Raw genomic sequence first — 18,029 nt, 5'->3', positions numbered from 1 at the left:
CATTTCTCACTCTACAAGGTTCCCTCTCCGTATGTCTCCTCAAGCTAACACACACCTTTAGTACAAGAAGAAAACATATCAATCAATATCCCTTTGCTTGCACATTTTATTGGTGAATTGTGCAGGTAAGTTTGAACTTCCATCTCCCAAGTGAGCCTTACAACCTTTGTACTACTGCCTAGTTATGACACTCACCTCACTGTCAGTCCTCAGTTTGAAGAGCCTGCTCAAATTTTCTTAAAGAACCATTATAAGACTCTACCTACTATCTAAGCTAATTTTGAGTTCCTCCAGCTGGTTCTGCGATGACTCCAAAACACATCCTCTGATTGAAACGTTCCAAACATTTTTATTTGTCTAGCACCAAACAGGTCTTGGATTACCTCCTGCTGTACAGACAGCCTTGTCTCACCACAGCATTCTCACTCACACCATTAAAACAAATTTTAAAAAACCAAACAAACCACAACAAAAACGAAAAGCTAAATATTGCCAAATGCTCAAATCCTCTATCAGATTTTTCACATAAAACTGGACTGCCTTTGAAAGCTCTGTACACCATTAATTCCTACCACCTCCAGAACAAGGAGCAGTACTTTAAAAAAATGTCATGCCAGTCCAAAATTTCAAAGCAACCACAAGAAAACACGAGAAGATAATGTATTTCAGTATCTGTTCCCCACCACTTTGCATTCCTTTTCCCAAAGGACAAAAGCCTGTACCACCACCTATATAAGTAGCAGTGGTGTTAATGAGTTTTCATGTATATGAAAAGCAATTTCAGACAGCTTCTCAAGACAAGTGAGACAATCTCTTAGTAGGTTACTACTTAACTTGGTAAGGGCACCAATATAAAAGCAAATCCCCAATCTCTTGCCGTAAACCAGTAAGGCAACAAGAAGCAAATGCATCTACCAATTATAAACAACTGTCTCAGACTAAAATATGTAGAGAAGTTGCCTACAAGCACAGACCTGAAGAGATATGAGTTCTCAGAATACTGAGAAAAGAAAAACAAGGTGACAATAGCCTGTTTATCTATATTTCTGTGAGAAAACATACTTGGAGGCTTCCTAGCCTTTGCTGTTGGGAAAAAATGCTCTCACCAGCACAGTCTCTACCATATACAAACCATACTTCTCCTGAGGCTCAAATGATGGTCTAAGATGAATGCTAGTATATGCCTACATGAGCAAGCAGAGACTGCTCACGTTTGCTTGATATTAACAAACACAAGGTAACTGCAGGACAGTTTGCCCACTTTCATATTCACGTGTTTTCTGTGTGAGAGCTTTCAAAATTACGCTAAAGTCCTATTCAGCCCATCGTAAGGAAAATTTCCCATACACCTATACTTTTTAGTAATTTTATAATAATTTGCACGTATGTGCAAAAAATGAAGCAAGCACTGAAACTTAAGTGTTTCATTATTAAAACACAACAGTGGATTTGGCAAGTTTTAGTAAATTAAGAATATGACAACAAGCCTTCTGTGGGAACCGCTGTCTGATACCCAAAATATGCTGAAGGAAAATGCTTAGCATCCAAAAGTATGCTTCTGTCATTCCCTGTAACCAAGAAGTAGTTGACCAAGAAACATCTAAGTGCTAATGTACCAATTTTTTTTTGTTAAGTTCAAATGAAGAAGCTCTAAAAGGCTCACGTACCCAATTGGTAGCATATAAAATCAAAGAGAATGCTCCTAAGTTTGTTCAAAAAATGTGACACATGGACATATACACTGACTGGGGTACATTTGGGATACACTTGAGGTGAAAAAAATGTGCACTGTTAAGAGCACACTATCAGCTCTGAATTGATTAGAAAAATACAAAAGCTTTACAGCATTCTCAGAGTTTAAAGAAAGACTTTCTGTTCTCCTTCCAGTTGATAAAGTTTCATTTACGATTTTTTTTCGCATTCTTCCCAATATTTCCCTTCAGTTTTCTCTATAAAATCTTCTTAAAGAGGGTCTGATAGGACATAGCATCAATGTAACTGTTACCCAGAGGTGAAATATCTTATTACATCATCTACCAGTTACAGCTATTCAGTCAGACAGGCAGGGAACATCATGAATATAATGAAATGTGCCTTTTCGTAAAAAGAGGATTAAAGATAATTAAAAACATCAACCTACATTCATCCCTCAGGTAGCCAACACCAAACACATCAAAGTTTCAACAAAACTGTTGCCATCCACCCAGCCATAGTACACTGGAGCTGGAACACATTTTCTGTTCTTCATTTTGTATCAATGAAACACTGCCTTCCCAAAATAAAGCAGCTACTGATCCTTGTCTGTTTTCCTGCAGAACTGCAACAATTGCCAATCGCTCTTCTAGTCCGACTGGCTATAGGTTTAAGAATTTCTCTATCTACATTTTAACAAGAGAAGAAGTCAAAAGACAAGCCCTTACACTAGTTTCTATCTGAAAAGTGAAGTGGCCCCTGCAAAGCATCAGAGTGTTCTACATTACTCTTTTCTTATTTTTCCCTTTTAACAAATAAGCAAATTACTAAGCAGAAGAAAGGTAATGAAATGCAAGATAAGTTTTCTGTAACAAAGTTTGTCTTCAGTACAGAGCTTACTTTTTTTCCAGCAACCACATACAAGTATTGCTATATTTTTATTTTTGTTATCTGGTGTTTTAGGGAAAAACCATCCAGAAAGACACTTTTAGTTACCCAATTAACACATAGGTGATGTTTGAAGTGGGCACTCCAATCTTAACATGTTATTGTCTGGGGTACAAATGAGCCTGGTTCCTTCTGTACATCCAGTAAAAACATCAACAACCACAGAATGGCTCAGACTGGAAGATACCTCCAAGCCCACCCAGCCCCAACCCCTGCTGTGGGCAGGGCTGCCCCCCACCAATTCAGCTGCCCAGGGTCCCATCCAACCTGGCCTTGAGGCCTCCAGGGATGGGGCAACACAGCTTCTCTGGGCAGCTGTGCCAGCACCTCACCAGCCCCTGGGGAAAGTAATCCCTCCAAAAGTAAAAAATTTCCTCCTAAAATCTGGATAGCACATAACATGATTTCAGCATTCGCAGCCACATAAGAAAAAACTGTTTCAAAGATCATAAAGTTTCACTTACTTGTGAGTTTTCTAAAATTAGTAATTCTGAATATTTAAGTGAAGTAATACAAAGTCGATACACGGAATACAGAAATTATGCTATGTCTTTTCAATGAACAAAGATATTTGTATCAGATTTCTAGAGAGCTTATTCTTCCTCTTCCTTGCAGATAAATAAACAATTGAAATTTGACCGGGGATTATGCTGACTGAAAACTAAGGATTCATCAGCCTTCCTACGGTTCATACTGTTTTCATATCTACTTATCTCTGGCCATATTCAGAACATAATTATAAGCCTGTCAAAAAACATTATCAAACTTTTGACACGCTGACTGAATTTTGAATTTTGAAGTGAAATAGAAAAAGTTAAACATGTCTCTAAAACGGCAGCAACCAAAGTCAACCTGCAACCACATATCAGTATACACAACACTACGGATAAGTTGCTGTATTTAACTTTTCCTTTTTCTAGTCTGGGTCTCTACTTACATGTGGAAACTGGTCAGTACCTGCACAGGACTTGGAAGGGCTATTCTGCAAGAGGTACAAGCACTTGGCGTTTGTCAGCCTAGCTATAAAAAGATAAAACGACATAGCCTCTATGCAGCAAGGACAATACTGTCAAAATCAGTGTCTCACCAGTTTATAAAAGGGAACGGCAAGAGAAATTGTCACAGTCAAGCTGAAATGTAACTACAAACAACTCTCAGAACAAAACCAGCAATCTGTATGCCAGAACCAAGGTGCTCAGCAAAAGATAAATACTGCTAGCAAGTCTATCCAAGTCAGTGATAAACCTCAGACAAATACAAGTGCAGAGCCCATTTAAGAGAAGTAGAAACCTCTAACCTTAACCACTAGGCACTTCTTGTTCTTAACTTCAGCATATGAAGTTGTAGAAAATATTTGAAGTGATTCACTAAACATGGAGGTGAGAAAAACATCGATAAAAAAGCGCTGAACATCTCTAAAGACAAAATGACAGGGACATAAAATTATAATGCCATCTTTCAAAAATGATGATATGCTAGTCCAGGAAAGCACATACTCAAAGATGGACTAATTAATATGCTTTTCATCCTATCTCTGAAGTACAGGTTGATACTCCCAGTGATTAAGTTTCTGATTTCAACCAGGAATTTATTAATCAGCACGGACTAGTTGTAACCCTACACAAAAGGCACTAGAAAAAAACCCAGATTTAAGGTCACAGAGTTTTGAAACAACGCTTCCTCTGTTCTTACATACAAAAACTAAATGGAGATTAATTAAAATATGCAGGAAAGGCACTACATGCTCACAGTACAGTAACAGACAAACTCAACTTTCCTCAAGCCTTGCAGAGCCCAGGATAGGTTTCAAATAAGACGGATGTAACATGCACAGTGGAACGCGTGCTTCCTAGCCATAAAACCTCTCCTTTCTTTACCAACAATTTCCTCAAATCCTTCCATTTTCCTCATCCATCTACATCAATGGCCAAGCAACAACAGAAGTACCTATTCCTACCTCAGAGGCAGTTCTTCCAGGCAGTTCAGAGCAAGCACACAGGCTACACCTTCCCTTGTGCATCCCATGTGCACGTCAGTCTTGAGGTATTAACCCAGTCACTCATCACTTCCCTTTGAAAAATACAAGCCATCCCACTCAGATTGTAAATCTCTCTTAAAACTGCTGTAAGAAACAAAATGGCTTAAGATGCATAAAATATTCTCTCTGTGACATGGAAAATTAAGTTATGTAAGTTATTTATGTCTCAGGATAATGCCAGGCATCTTAGAAATGTCTATTAGAAAGATTACATAAGAATACATATGACAAGTCAGTGACTGTATTGTGAATGCTGAATTTGCTCAACTGTAAGAATCAGCCTCAGACTGTATTTGGTACATTCACACAGGATTTTACCCTGTGCTTCAGCGAAGGATAAATTTTTATCTGTTCTGCAATCTCCAGAAAAGCACAGTTACCAGTATTTTCCCCTTCCTACACAAAGGAACGCGTTTCCTTCAAGTTACTGACAGAACAGTTAACAAACATGCTCTTTTATTAAATAAAGAAAAAATTTAATGCTCGGTCATATTATTATGTTTGCTTCAACCGCAGATGTCTTTTGTCACTGGTCACGCTGAGTTACTCAGCACTCTCCAGCCAGGTCAAAAAAACATTCTTAGCTGCAGTGGTGAATGACATCCATGTTTAGCTCTTCTTCCCTCTGCTTAACATAGCACAGTCCCACAATAGAAATTTGACTGGTTTCGTTCCACTGTCGCATACAATTAACGGATAGGGCATTCACACACACAAAAAAAAGCTTTTACAGGTGACTATGTAGCCTGGGATGCTGAAAAAGACATCTCTCCTTTAGTTTAGCTGCTTGTAGCTGCCAAGAAAAATTGCAAGAAGCAATGCGTGCAGAATAGATATCAGTGACACTAAACCAACTTCAGAAGTTAAACCTAAATAGAACCCTAAAAAAGCACAACACACATTTTTCACTTGTGTTTGCAGAAAATTACACTGAAGACAGTTTGATACTTGAACTCCTATCCCAAAAACTCAAAGAGCTGAAATAGACTCTTTCACATGTATTTTAATCTATGTGATTGACTATAAGAATATGTGGTGATATCAGTTTTCCTAATGAAGACCTTAAACTATGCAATGAAGTAGAAGTTTTATTACAAGCAAGACACTACACAGCATCTTGCAGATTCCAGCTCTTACTAGCTGGAATCATTTTTAACCTGATATAAACATCACATTAGTGTTCTAAAACAATTCTAGGTAATTAGATTTATTTTATGTCCATAGGCTAATATAGGCTTGTCAATGTAAGTTACATATTAGGTCTACTCAATCCACACACACACAAAACAATAAAAAAATGTAATAATTCAGTCTGAAATAATTAATAGTTTTTATAATTTATAATACAGTCTTATCTGTATATAGATACCAAAGTAAAAATGTATGAGAAAATAATGGTAAGAAGCCCAACAAAATACACAGGGAGTTAAATCCTATTAATTCACTGAGAGGTGAAAAATACAGAATTAATAGTTCATCTGAACACACAAGATTAATAACAATGACATAACATAATAGCACAAGCTGAAGAACTCCTAACTTGAATACCCTTTCAGTTACTAGCCTGTGAGAGCTGCTTACAAGCTTTGAGTTCTCTACCCACATCAGATGTTCCCGTGTTTCTCAGGAACTAGAGAGCAACATTTTTTGTCTATTCTTCAACAGAGCAGTGGAAAAAGCAAGTTCTCATTTAACCTCTTAAAACATACAATCATTAGTTGAATTTTTTGTCACCTCTTACAAAGACTCCTCTGATACTTCAAGTAAGTCGTTACATTTCACACTGTCAATCACTTTTGATCGTATGATATGCCTTGAGTAAAATCACATGGACGAGGAACTTTGCAGGATCGGGGCTTACTCCTAACTGCTGTGTAACAGCACAAGTACTGAAGACACAATAAAAACAAAAACACTGCAGATTTAACAGCAGATGTCAGTTTTCATTTGTAAAGAAGAAAAATGTACTTAAAACACACAAAATCTACAGTGAGCACGTTTTGATTATATCAGTAACATTTGTCACAACGTATGCTCTACAAAATCTCTGGGAAGCAAGAAACAACTTGCGGAAAACAGAAAGAATGACTGAAATAAAACCAGATACAAGTGACCTTATCTTAAAATGTCTTTTCATATGAAGTTACTTCAACACATATATTACAACCTACCTGTTCTCCAGCCACTGTACATACTATTGCCTAACAATCAGGTGGCAGTACTCATAGATGTTTGTTTTCTACGGGTCTACTGTTCCTCCTAACAGGACTGGGAATCCTACTTGTTTAATGGTACGTTGCCCTAGCTAAATGATGAATTCTGCCTACTGCTTTTCAAATGCACCAACCTTCTCAAAAACACTGGATGGTGTCATCAAACAAAACCTGATGTTCTGAATGATGGTGTCCGTATGCCTCCAGCGTCTTCTATCATGGCGCAGCCAGGCCTGAACAGCTTCATACAGCTCTATCTCTGGAAACCTGCTCAGATGATCATTATCCAAGTAAGACATGAGCTTTTCAAAGCTCAGATATGAAAGGAAGTCAGGTCTGGACATGAGCGGCACAAAATTCTCTAGCAGGAAAGAGTCTAATTTTTCCCTGACTCCTTCGATGTTTACACCAAAATCATCCAGAAGTCTCATGATTTCTGCACAGTTTTCTAGGCAGATTTTAGCTAGGAGAAAAGAGCAGCAAAATTTTACCACCTCTATAAGCTGGACGTACATGGCAGCCTGAAGGATTTCGTGAACAGTGTTCATACTCAGTTCAATAGTTCCATAATACATGAATTGGAGGACATGACTGAAGCCTGTAGCTGTCAGACCTTTCAAATGGATTTTGTCCTGATCTCGTTCCCGCATGTCAGCTGTGAACATAATCCTGAAGTAATCACTCTGGGTGGCAAGCAGTGCTTTATGGGCCTGAAATTGGTGGTCTTCAATGACAAGTGTGACATCAAGAAGCAATCCCTCCTCATACAGTGCTCTGAATCCAGCAGAGACACTGGTGTCATGGATGGAGGAGCTAAACCCTTCCACGTCCCCTGCCATGAATCACCTGAAGAAAAAATAAAATAAAAATAAAAATAAATTATTTCTAGTATTGAACACATCACAAGCTCTTTCTGACCAGATAAATGCAAACAGAAGTTACTTTCATCAAGACTTAGAAGTCTTCCCCATCCTTCTTGTCTTCTGTTCAGCTGAAAAATTAACTTGAGATTTAAAACTGAAACTTCAATTATTTCCCACCCCAAAATATTCTCCATTTAAAGGTAATGAATGTGAATAACTATGAGATAACACCAAAATGATTCCTCATTTCAAACTACTCAGAGATTAGGATAATGCATATACGATGCCAACTTCACCACTGTTTTCTCCCTCCTCTCCTCTATCTTTCCATAGTTATCTCAGGAAAGTAATGAAACACCCCATCTTGAGTATCAAAGGTTTAACAAAGGAAGCAGAACTTCCTTCACTTCAGAAACAAACTCCAGAAGGCCCATACAAAACACAATCTCCCCCCAAAATGTAGTATTTTTTTAAATGTGTGTTAGTTACTCATAAATTATTGCAAGGAAACAGAACAGAGAGATGTTATTCAAGTTTCTGTCCCGTCTTTCTCAGAAAACTACAGTCCAGTATTTCCATTTCTTATTCTCAGCATTATTTATGTAATGAGATTTATAAACTGCTGAACACTAAAGCCATAGGAAGCACTAACAGGATTACATGATAATAAATAATATTTTAGGTACGGAGTTTGGCGAAGCTTCAGTGTTTATTAAGCATATGAATATTAATAAACATATAGTGCTGCTTCTGTGCAAGTTAGAGTCAACTGCAAATAAGCAAAAAAAAAAACCACAACAAAAAACAAAACAAAACAAAAACAAACGAAACACAAAACCATCCCAATGCCCTGTTAAGGAAACTAAATATTCAGTGAAAAAAAGCTGCATCAAAAACTACTCCAAATACAAGAACTTCTCAACATCTTGCACCCAGTGTCTAGCTGAAGGGCAGCTCCATTAAAAAGTCTGAATTAAACCAACAGTTTATGATCGTTCCCCACAGCAACTGTTCACTCCACTCCCCCTATCTGTCATTCTGGAATCTGAGCTCCTCCTGTCTACTCTGTGCATTTTTTGGTGTTTCTTGGACTGTTCTGGAAAACCCATTCAACTCATAAATAAACCTGACAGAATATAAACTGTGAGAAACACCAAATACAGATGTGATGCAAAAGGCAGGACATCACAAATTAGCAGGAAAATGGTGGAAGGGTAACACCCTCCCCTTTTGGCATTAATAATCCATTACAAGTGGCTCAGCCATTTTTATCTTCACCCCACTTTGAATCACACTGGAGAATTCACTCTGACTGCTATTTGTGCATTTAATTACTTAACTCTGACATTCCCACGACTGTTAACAATTGGAAGCAGTACCGTACTGATGCTGTTGGTCCACATATAAAGCCAAGTACCATTAAGATCAATACATGTAACGAACTGTTAATTTTCATGGCAACAGAGTGTTAAAACAGAGTATGGACACCGAGTTGGCCGAGGTTTCGCAACTTCAGAAAGCAGTTATTGCGTTGTAGCCAGCTTCCTCAGTTCTACCTGCTGCCATTGCAACTGATGCGTATTTGATTGGACTCCATAAACAGATGATCAGCTCCTCCCCTCAATCTGCACCCATCCTGGGCAGAAAAAAAACGGAGTTTTTCTTTGTCCATGCGAAACTACAAAGGTGAGTGGGTGTCGGTAGCTGCACCTCATGGAACGCTCACCACTCCCACACCGTTGAAGCCTGCTGACAACAGAACTGTCAGGAGCATACATGAAAACTGTGGCCTGACAAGAGAACTCAAACTCCTCAAGGTTAGGGCAGGAGCAAGAGACAAAGCTGTCAAGCCAATCACTTTGCCAGCAGTATCCATGGTAGCACACTCCCCTCGATGTCCCTGAAGATAGAAAATTCAAACTGCTCTAGAACTACGTGTTTTGAGTCCCTTGCTCCTGAATACAGCACATCCCTACCAGAAAGGAAAAAAATCATCAAACACTTATTTTCTTAGTTGTTAATCATTCTTGTATAAAAGCAGGCAATTATCTATCTCAAGAAATAGCTATCTCAAAAAGAAGCAACAGCAATGAGGAAGCATAAAGCTTGTGCTTCCCAATAGGATTTATGATACCAAATACAAGACAAGCAGTAATATTAGCATTTTTTTCTTTCATTAGAACATCTACAATACCCTCCTTCCACTCCCTGCTCTCTGATGTTGAGCTCACACTTCAATCTTTTCTCCTTACGAAATTTAATGGTCACTTGGCTTTTAACACCACCTCCCCATTTCCATAAAATACTCAGCAATGTGAGACAACTACTTCTCAGTTTAGTTTGAAATTGAACCAGGGGCCCAATGGTGAACAAGATTCTCAGACAGTACAACTGAGTAACATACATTTCCTCAGGAGAACAACCAAGCTGTGTACCTCAGTTCCAACTCCAAGATGAACCGAGGTGACAGGACATAAGGACAGGACATAGCTGGAATTTGCAAATGTTAGCTGTGAACAGACTAACAGAGGAAGATATATTAAAAAGACCAAAAAAAGCAAGATATGATAATCTGGAAGTAATGGGATCTCTGACCACATTGGCTTATTTGGCTCATGCAGGTCCATATCTCAAGGAAAGGATTTCTTCAAAACAGAACACATTACTGCATACAGAAGGATCATAACAGTACCAAGAACCTCCAAAAGACATGCTGGGGTCTTTTCCCTTGACTTGAAAAAGACTATTACATTATATGTACTCTACAAATAAAAAGAAAGAAACTTGGGGCTTTAAAAGAGCACTCAGACCATCCTCAATGACTTGAGGAGTTGGCAAGCGAAGGTAAGCAGAGACAAATCTTAGAAGGCAAAAGCACCAACTCCAGAGGACCACTTCCAAAGTTTCTTTTAAGCACAAAAACAAATGAGTATGCCATGAAACCTCCAATGCAGCATCAGACAGCTTTGGGCAGCCAGTTCAGAGCAAGGGGCTCGGACCACACAGGTCCACTCCAACTTCAGCCATCCTGTCATCACACTGCTTTTAAAGCAACTGCACCAATTTTCATTTAATAAAAATTCACACACACATCAAACTGCATTTAATGGATTACTTAAGAAGAGCCAAAAATTATAAGACTTCTTCAAAACCCATCTAAAGTTCCAGAATTTTACAAGCAACATGGGAAAGAATACTCATCTCCCTCTACTAAATGAGTAAATTCCCCTTTACTGGTACTAACCCATACACTGTATCAGAAGTTATAGTTTTCTTTACAATACAAAAATGTATTGGGCAGCATATTTATTTTAACAAGGGGTTAAAATAGTACAGAGACTGAAAGACTTAACAGTTAAATGCTTATTACGACCAAGTGGGAGAACTCCTCATTTCTAAAGCTAGCACACTAAGTCAAAAGCAAATGGCACTGCGGCCATTTGAATAACAGAAAAGCATAACAAAATACTCACAAATAAAGCCATTTTTCTAAAGCAGAGCTATCTTCATTCCTCCCACACATTTTCAATCTTAGATGTAATTCTATGAGCTATTCAAATGCTGCAGCTTATTTCCCTGAAGATAATAACGTAACATTTTTTCCCCTATTTTCAATAAAAATGCAAAATCCAAGAGTTACAGCTTTTTCCACCCGTGCAAATCACAATGGCTCACTTGATTTGAAGGAAGACGTAGCCTACGGTAGTCTGTAAGAAAATTGGAACAAAAAGAAAATCCAACCTATAAACAATAAAGGGGGAAATAAAAAATCCCAAGTTGGCGTTCTGCATTGTCCTGCGCATACTGGAGCTGATGGGTATAATGCAGTACAGGAAGGAAGATTCTCTGCTGGAAGAAAAAAAAAAACAACGAGAAATACTCTTAATCTTATTCGCTTTTCCTGACGTTTCTTTCTCTTCATTACAGCATCTACTCTGCCATGACTGTAAAAGCTCCTTCTTGGAACATCGATTTCTCATCTTTATTCTGCAGTTGTAATAGAAGTCTGAAAACCCTGTTCCAGACTATTTTTCTTGCCAAACAAAAAGAACCTTCTTTACTCAGAGTGTCTGAGGCTTAGAGCAGAAGAGAGGGAGCCTCAATGCACAAGCTACTGAGGATGAAGTTAGGAAATACTCATTCGTGGTTTACGCCCTGCTTGAGAATCTACCCAAAAGCACAATTTCCCTAGGGGCAAAAAGAAAAATCAAATGCACTGCAAGAAGCATCTACATATATGCAAGCTCGCATGCACTTTCTGGGGATAGAAATGTGTTGTTCTGGTAAAGCAGTAATATATTCCAGCACAGCATCTGAAAGGCAGATTTTTGCTGATCCTTAATATCTCACTTGTGATGCTGAGACAGAACTAGCCACCTTACAAAACACTACTTGGTTCATTCTACCTGCCTCCTGGAAATTCCGAGAAAGCATCTACATGAGCACAGCTTTTTCACCGAATAGTACCTACAGATAAGACAAAATACACTTCACCAGACATACAGAGCAGTGCTTTGGTATCACAGTATTAAAACAGAGCTTAAAACCCCCAAATCTTTTCCATCTATCCCATTCCTTTCATCTGTCAAATGCAGGCATTTCAATGCAAATTTTAAAGCTGGTACATATGCTTTCTGTAGCATCACACACAGCAAAAGCTGCTTTGAGCTCAATTCTTTGACTCGAACACTGTTTCAAGCGGCACTTTCCTGCACTAACAGGACACATCTCTATAGTCAAATTTCACACATATGTATGAAAATGCTATACATATAAGCAAAACATTTCCAATTGCTCAAACTCACCACCTGGCCTTTGAATGCAGCTAGATACACCATTAGTGTATTAACATGTTTATGCAATACATGTATCCCCACAAATTTAACTCTCTCTTTACATGGTTTGACACTGAACTATTAAACTTTGGCTAAGCCATCATTTTTCCTCACAATTCTCCACTAACAGCAACAGTAGGAATGACCTAGAAGTAAGAAAGATCAATAACCAGTGGCTATCAAAACTTTCCATTCCTGAAATAACTGCAGATGAGGAAACAAAATAAATAAGTAAATAATAACCAATTTTCTGCATATGTAAAATCCTTCACAATTAATATGCTAAGCCTTGGGAACAATCACTCTTAAATCCATCGACACTATATGGTAGTTTCACTCTGCAGACTTCCCGCAGCCCAAGGCGAGGGTTCCCAAAGCACCAGGCTGCTCCAGAAGCACGGAGCTGAGCAGAAGCATCATGCTGCCATGGCTCTAGAAGCTATCTCTTGGGTTCTCCTGCAAACTACCCACTGCACAAAGGATTTCTCTTACTGGCACGCATCAGATGCTGACTGCTCCTCTTACAACCTTTACTGGTGCTGCTACCTGCAAGCAATCTGCACCAGCTCATAACAGCTGTGGCACTTCTGCAATGCATCAGTTGCCTGCGAGGTCGCTGTGGTTATGCTGAAAGTATCATCAGAACTAGTGTGACCAAGCATACTACAACTCTAAACAGACTGTCTCAGCACAGCCTGGTTATACGTCACACTGGTAGTGCACTGTGGCTGCCTTCACAGAGTACCTACCATACTATGTGTGCTTTCTTTTGAAAACACCTCTAACCCAAAGCACACGTGCTGCTGCATGTATTCATAATGGACAACTTTTCAACCCATACTACTTGCTGTTCCTAAAAATTGCCATCATAGCCCGATTTAGTCTTTCTGTGCAGAAAGATACAAATGTAACAAGCACAAAAAAAAAAAAGAAATCAGAACCATTTTGTTTTAAAATACTGATGTAGAACATAGGATTCACATACACTGAATTTAGATGAATACTGGAAGATTTTATGTCAGAAAGTTCTCATTTTACAACAGTAGCCACCAGAGAACAAAATGTGCTCCCCCAATGAGTTTCTAAATCAAGTCCTGCGATGATCATCAAAAGGACTCTGATGAAAGTACATGCCTCACAAACTTTTTAAAATGCTGCCAGACATATGCAGCAGCTGTAGCTGCTTGACCAGTTTAGCCTCACCAAGTTTCAATCTCATAAATTAACAGTATGGAGGTATACACCAGTTTCTCGTACCATTAGGTGCATTAAGTGGATGACGTAAGTGCACTTGACAGACATCAAAACAGCTATGAACCATGTGACTAAAAAATCAGTGCAGTTCTACCTGTACATAAAACCACGCTACTTGCAAGGAGCAAGCTCAGCCCAATCTTGGTCGAGTTACATTTACTGATGCCAGGAACCCAGTCTGAAATATTTTTAACACAACCTTAAGAATCTACAAGAAAAACTTGCATTGCTAATATGTAAGAGGTAAATGATGGCAGTGATGAAAATAACGCATTTGCCACAGCTCTTAAAGACAGGACCACCCTACCCTAAGTGTCAGCATTCTTTGTTATATATATATATATATATGCATCTTATAACTTCCTCAAATGCCAGGATTACTAATAACCACTGATTTTCTCACTGCAAAGATACTTATTAAGAAAACTATGCTGCAAAAATCTAATTATATTTGTTTACAGGACTGTTTGGGCTTTAACGGTATAATAAATGTATTAATAAACGGTAAGGAGCAGGCAGAGATATTGTAGTAAAAATAATTCTAGCTGTCAATGCTTTAGGATAATTTAGTAGTCCTCTGAGAAAATACAACTGAAAAGATCATGCCCTTTGTCCAAGGCACAGCATTCAACTACACTGCCTAACACCAACTTCATTTGTCAGAAAGGCAGAAAGCTTCTGCAGACTGGCAGCTCCATAGATGAATAAGACCCAGTACCTCCAGGGTGAGCCCAGCAGTGACCTGGCCCGCTCTGCCTGCTGAAAGGCAAATCAGCACGTGTATATCCATAGTAGCCATAGGATGTAATTAAGGAAAGTGAAAGGAGATGAGTGACAGTGGGAAAGTTTATAAGACTTGTGGTGGAAATAAAACTCATGGGGCTGGATGTTGGGAGGAACAACAGCAATGATGCTGACACGTGGTGGTGTGCTGAAGGGACTCGAGTTTGAATTGGGGCAATGGCGGTGGAAACGCCGAGTTACACCTGAGGAACATCTCTTCGACACGGCAAAGACAAGAGCATGCACATTGCTGCAGCACTGCCTTTTTATCGAGGAACAGTTTGATGGCTACGATGATCTTTTAAGAGAAAAGGAAAAAAAAACACACCGTGTTTTTGTGCGATATTTACGTATTAACCAACCTAAGCCAAAGCACCCCAGCACCAACCCTGATCGGCTGCCCGCTCCTTCTACTTACAACCACTATTTCGAACGCTGCGGCCGGCACCGTGTGACTGACCTACTTTCGCTCGCCCACCGACGCACACACACCGGCCCGCAGCGCGGGAGCTGCCCCAAGGAGGACCGCGGCTGGGAGCCCTCAGCGGCCGCCCCAGGCCCCGCAAGGCTCTCCCGCGGAGGGCGGACCGACGAGGGGTTAAAGCGGGAGGCCCGAGGGCGGCTACACCTACCTCCGGGCGGCAGCGGTGCCGGGGCCGCGGCTCCTCCCGTCGAGCCGGCAGAAAGGGAACTCGCGCGGAGCATAAAGCCAGAGGCGGCGGGCCGCGCCTGGGGGCCGAGCAGAGGGGCAGCGGCCGAGGCACGACCGAGAGGAGGAGGAGACGGAGGAAGGGGGGACCCTGGACTTCCTCCTCCCCGCCGCCCGCGGTCGGGGGAGCCGCCCCCCGCCGCGCCGCCCGCGCACCGTCGCTCCCAGCCCGGCCCAGCAGGGCCCGGCCTCGCCCCCGGGGTCCCGCCCGCCCGGCCGCCCCCCGCCGCGTTACCTTCGGCGCTGCCCAGAGAGGCCGCCGGCGCCATGTTCCCCCTCCGCGGGCGCCCCGCACTGCCCGTCACTTCCGCCACCACCTGCGGGCCCGGGCCGGCGGCCGGCGGCGGGAGGCCGCGCCCCGAGCGGCAGAGGCTGCGCCGCCTTCGCCCGGCCCGGTCCCGCGCGTTCATCCCCGCCCGGCGGCGTTCCCATACCAGCCAGGCATCGGCCGGGCCGCATCCGTCGGCCGCGGGGATCCCGGGCGGATGATCCCCCGGAGAGGGAAAGGCTCTCACCGGGGACCGGGAGCGGTCGCCGCTGGGGATCGGGAATGCGGTTCCAAGGAGCGTCATCTGCTTGGCTCGTCCGCAGGCGACTGCAGGGCTGGCCGCGTCGTCTCGTCCTCCCGCTCGCTGCGGCCCCTTTCAGCTCCCGCACCGCAGTTCCCACTCGCCTCGGGCGGCAGCGCGGCGGGAACAGAAGTCGTACGGAAACCCGCTCCGAGCGGCAGCGGCCCCTGTCAGGAGCCGGCTGAACTCCTCCCCCTCGCACCTGGCAGCGACGGGCGCTGCAGCTGACCCCGGCCGCCTCCTCGTCACACGCAGCCCTGCCAGCCGCTGTGGGAACCAGGTCACAGAGCCAGGCGGGTCAGGGCCGCCGGCTACGGCTGCTCGGCACAGCCGCGAGCAACGAACTGCACGCAGCTCCCGGCCCTGAGCGGAGCTCTGCCTTAGCCCAAGCTTCCCCTCCTTGCTTTGTGTAGCTTGTCGCTGGCTGGCAAAAGGTAAAGAGGTAAAACAATCCAACAACAACCTCCTCATATACTTCATGTACATCACAGAATGTCCTGACACTATACAAAACTACTGTCCTTTGGGCTGTCCCTGCCTTCTTCAAACTATTGACAGCCTGCTACGTATCTCCTATGTCACTCACTGCTTTAAATAACAGGCTGTGCACTGCCATCCTCTCTCCATTTATTGCTGTTCCCATCCCCTTCGCTGTCTATTTTCAGTTGCTCATTACCACCCCCACCCCATTCTTGGTTTCTAAAACAACAGCACAATTCCTCTATGACTGCCACCCCCAATCTGAATGTCTATCCCACCTCTTACTGCTTCACACAATGAACCTGCTGTTGCATGCACAGCTTCACAAAAAACTACCCACTGCTATTCCCACTCTGTTAACTGACTTCCCACGGCTCCCACACAGCCTATTTACTCCACACCACAAACAGCCCGCTCCCATTCACTGACTCCTCCATACTGGTGACCTGACCTCTCTCTGCTCAGTCAGATTCATACCATTCCACCTCCCATGCTTAACTCATACAGTAAATTTGCCCCATTTCCCCAGTTGCTGTTTCAAAACCTGTTACTCGTGCAACCAAGATGATATAACCAACCATTATCAAAGCAGCTACCGTTCCTGTCTAAGTCCCAAAGGAAAGACATGGAATCAGATGATCTTTCAAATGAGTTGGAAGGGCCCTTTAAAGGACATCTGGTCCAACTCCCCTGCAATGAACAGGGACACCTACAGCTACATCAATTGCTCAGAGCCCCATCCAGCCTCACCTTCACTGTTCCCAGGGATGGGATATCCACCAGCTCTCTGGGCTGGGCAATTTGTTTCAGTGCTTCACTACCCCTATCATAAAAAGGTTTTTTCTTATACCCAACCTAATCTCCCTTTATAGTTTAAAACCATTTTCCTTTTTCCTATAACAACAGACCCTGCAAAACAGTCTGTCCAAAATGCTCTCCTTTACACACTGGGTCTATCTTCTGCCATACCAAGCACACACGGACGTCTTGTGATTTGGCAAAGAGAACCTAGAGCAGAAAATCTATTTTTCATGTACAGAATCAACACAACAAAACATCATACATCCCTCTGCACTCTGCAGATTTTCAACCTGCGTAGGTCAATAAGGGTAAGAAGACTGGCAGGGCTGTTTTGGCTTTACCTGACTGTCATTTTGCTGTTTGCAGTTTGTGGTAAGCTGAGGCGTAAGGTGATCTTCAGGTCTCTTCAATACACTGCCACAAAAGCGGATTCAAACCTACCCCCAAAAAAACACCAAAAAACACCAAATAAACAAAAACATCCATCAGCTGTGACATACTTATTCCCAGCATTTAAGAGCACAAAAAAAGTAACTCTTCCACACTGAAAATTTACCTGTACTGAAAAACTCAAACTTAATAATGATTCAATCTCCCAACTAAAACTACGGCGCTGTTAAACTTAGGCCCTAGACAGTAACCAGTCTTCAGCTTTGCATTTTTCTTCGTGCTACAATTATCCAGTACAGTAAATCAAAATATTAAGATAGAATATGTAAAGCAGACAATTTTATTGTTCAAATAGAAATGATAGTGTATTTCTTCAGATTTCTGACGGAATTCTTGGGAAGGAGTAAATCATTTCTACAGGCTGCTGCAAATGTAACAACTGTTTCTATAATCC

At 41.7% G+C, this 18,029-nt stretch overlaps 1 protein-coding gene across 6 annotated transcripts in view; it reads right to left on the bottom strand.

Annotated features, from left to right (window-relative positions):
* KLHL15 (kelch like family member 15) overlaps positions 1-17,620 on the bottom strand; it is a 34,247-nt gene extending 16,627 nt beyond the window's left edge. For 4 of the 6 annotated variants that reach the window (XR_006167277.1, XR_006167281.1, XR_006167280.1 and 1 more), the window contains exons 1-2: positions 17,527-17,620; positions 7,026-7,737 (exon numbers count right to left, since the gene is read on the bottom strand). Coding sequence is in view for 1 of the 6 variants with exons in the window: in XM_042809632.1 (XP_042665566.1) it covers positions 7,026-7,730 (705 nt within the window). In the remaining 5 variants the exon portion in view is untranslated. Of the gene's footprint in view, positions 1-7,025; positions 7,738-15,570; positions 15,648-15,850; positions 16,048-17,526 lie in introns of those variants that run through there. The other 2 variants (XR_006167278.1, XR_006167279.1) reach the window with 2 other exon arrangements.
* Positions 17,621-18,029: the final 409 nt, after the last annotated feature.

This window comes from Centrocercus urophasianus, unplaced genomic scaffold (assembly GCF_019232065.1).
Source record: "Centrocercus urophasianus isolate 14NV4802_14NV808 unplaced genomic scaffold, USGS_Curo_1.0 seq_12, whole genome shotgun sequence".
NCBI lineage: Eukaryota > Metazoa > Chordata > Aves > Galliformes > Phasianidae > Centrocercus > Centrocercus urophasianus.
Note: the sequence above shows the minus strand (reverse complement) of the source record. Positions and strands in the feature narration are given on the sequence as shown.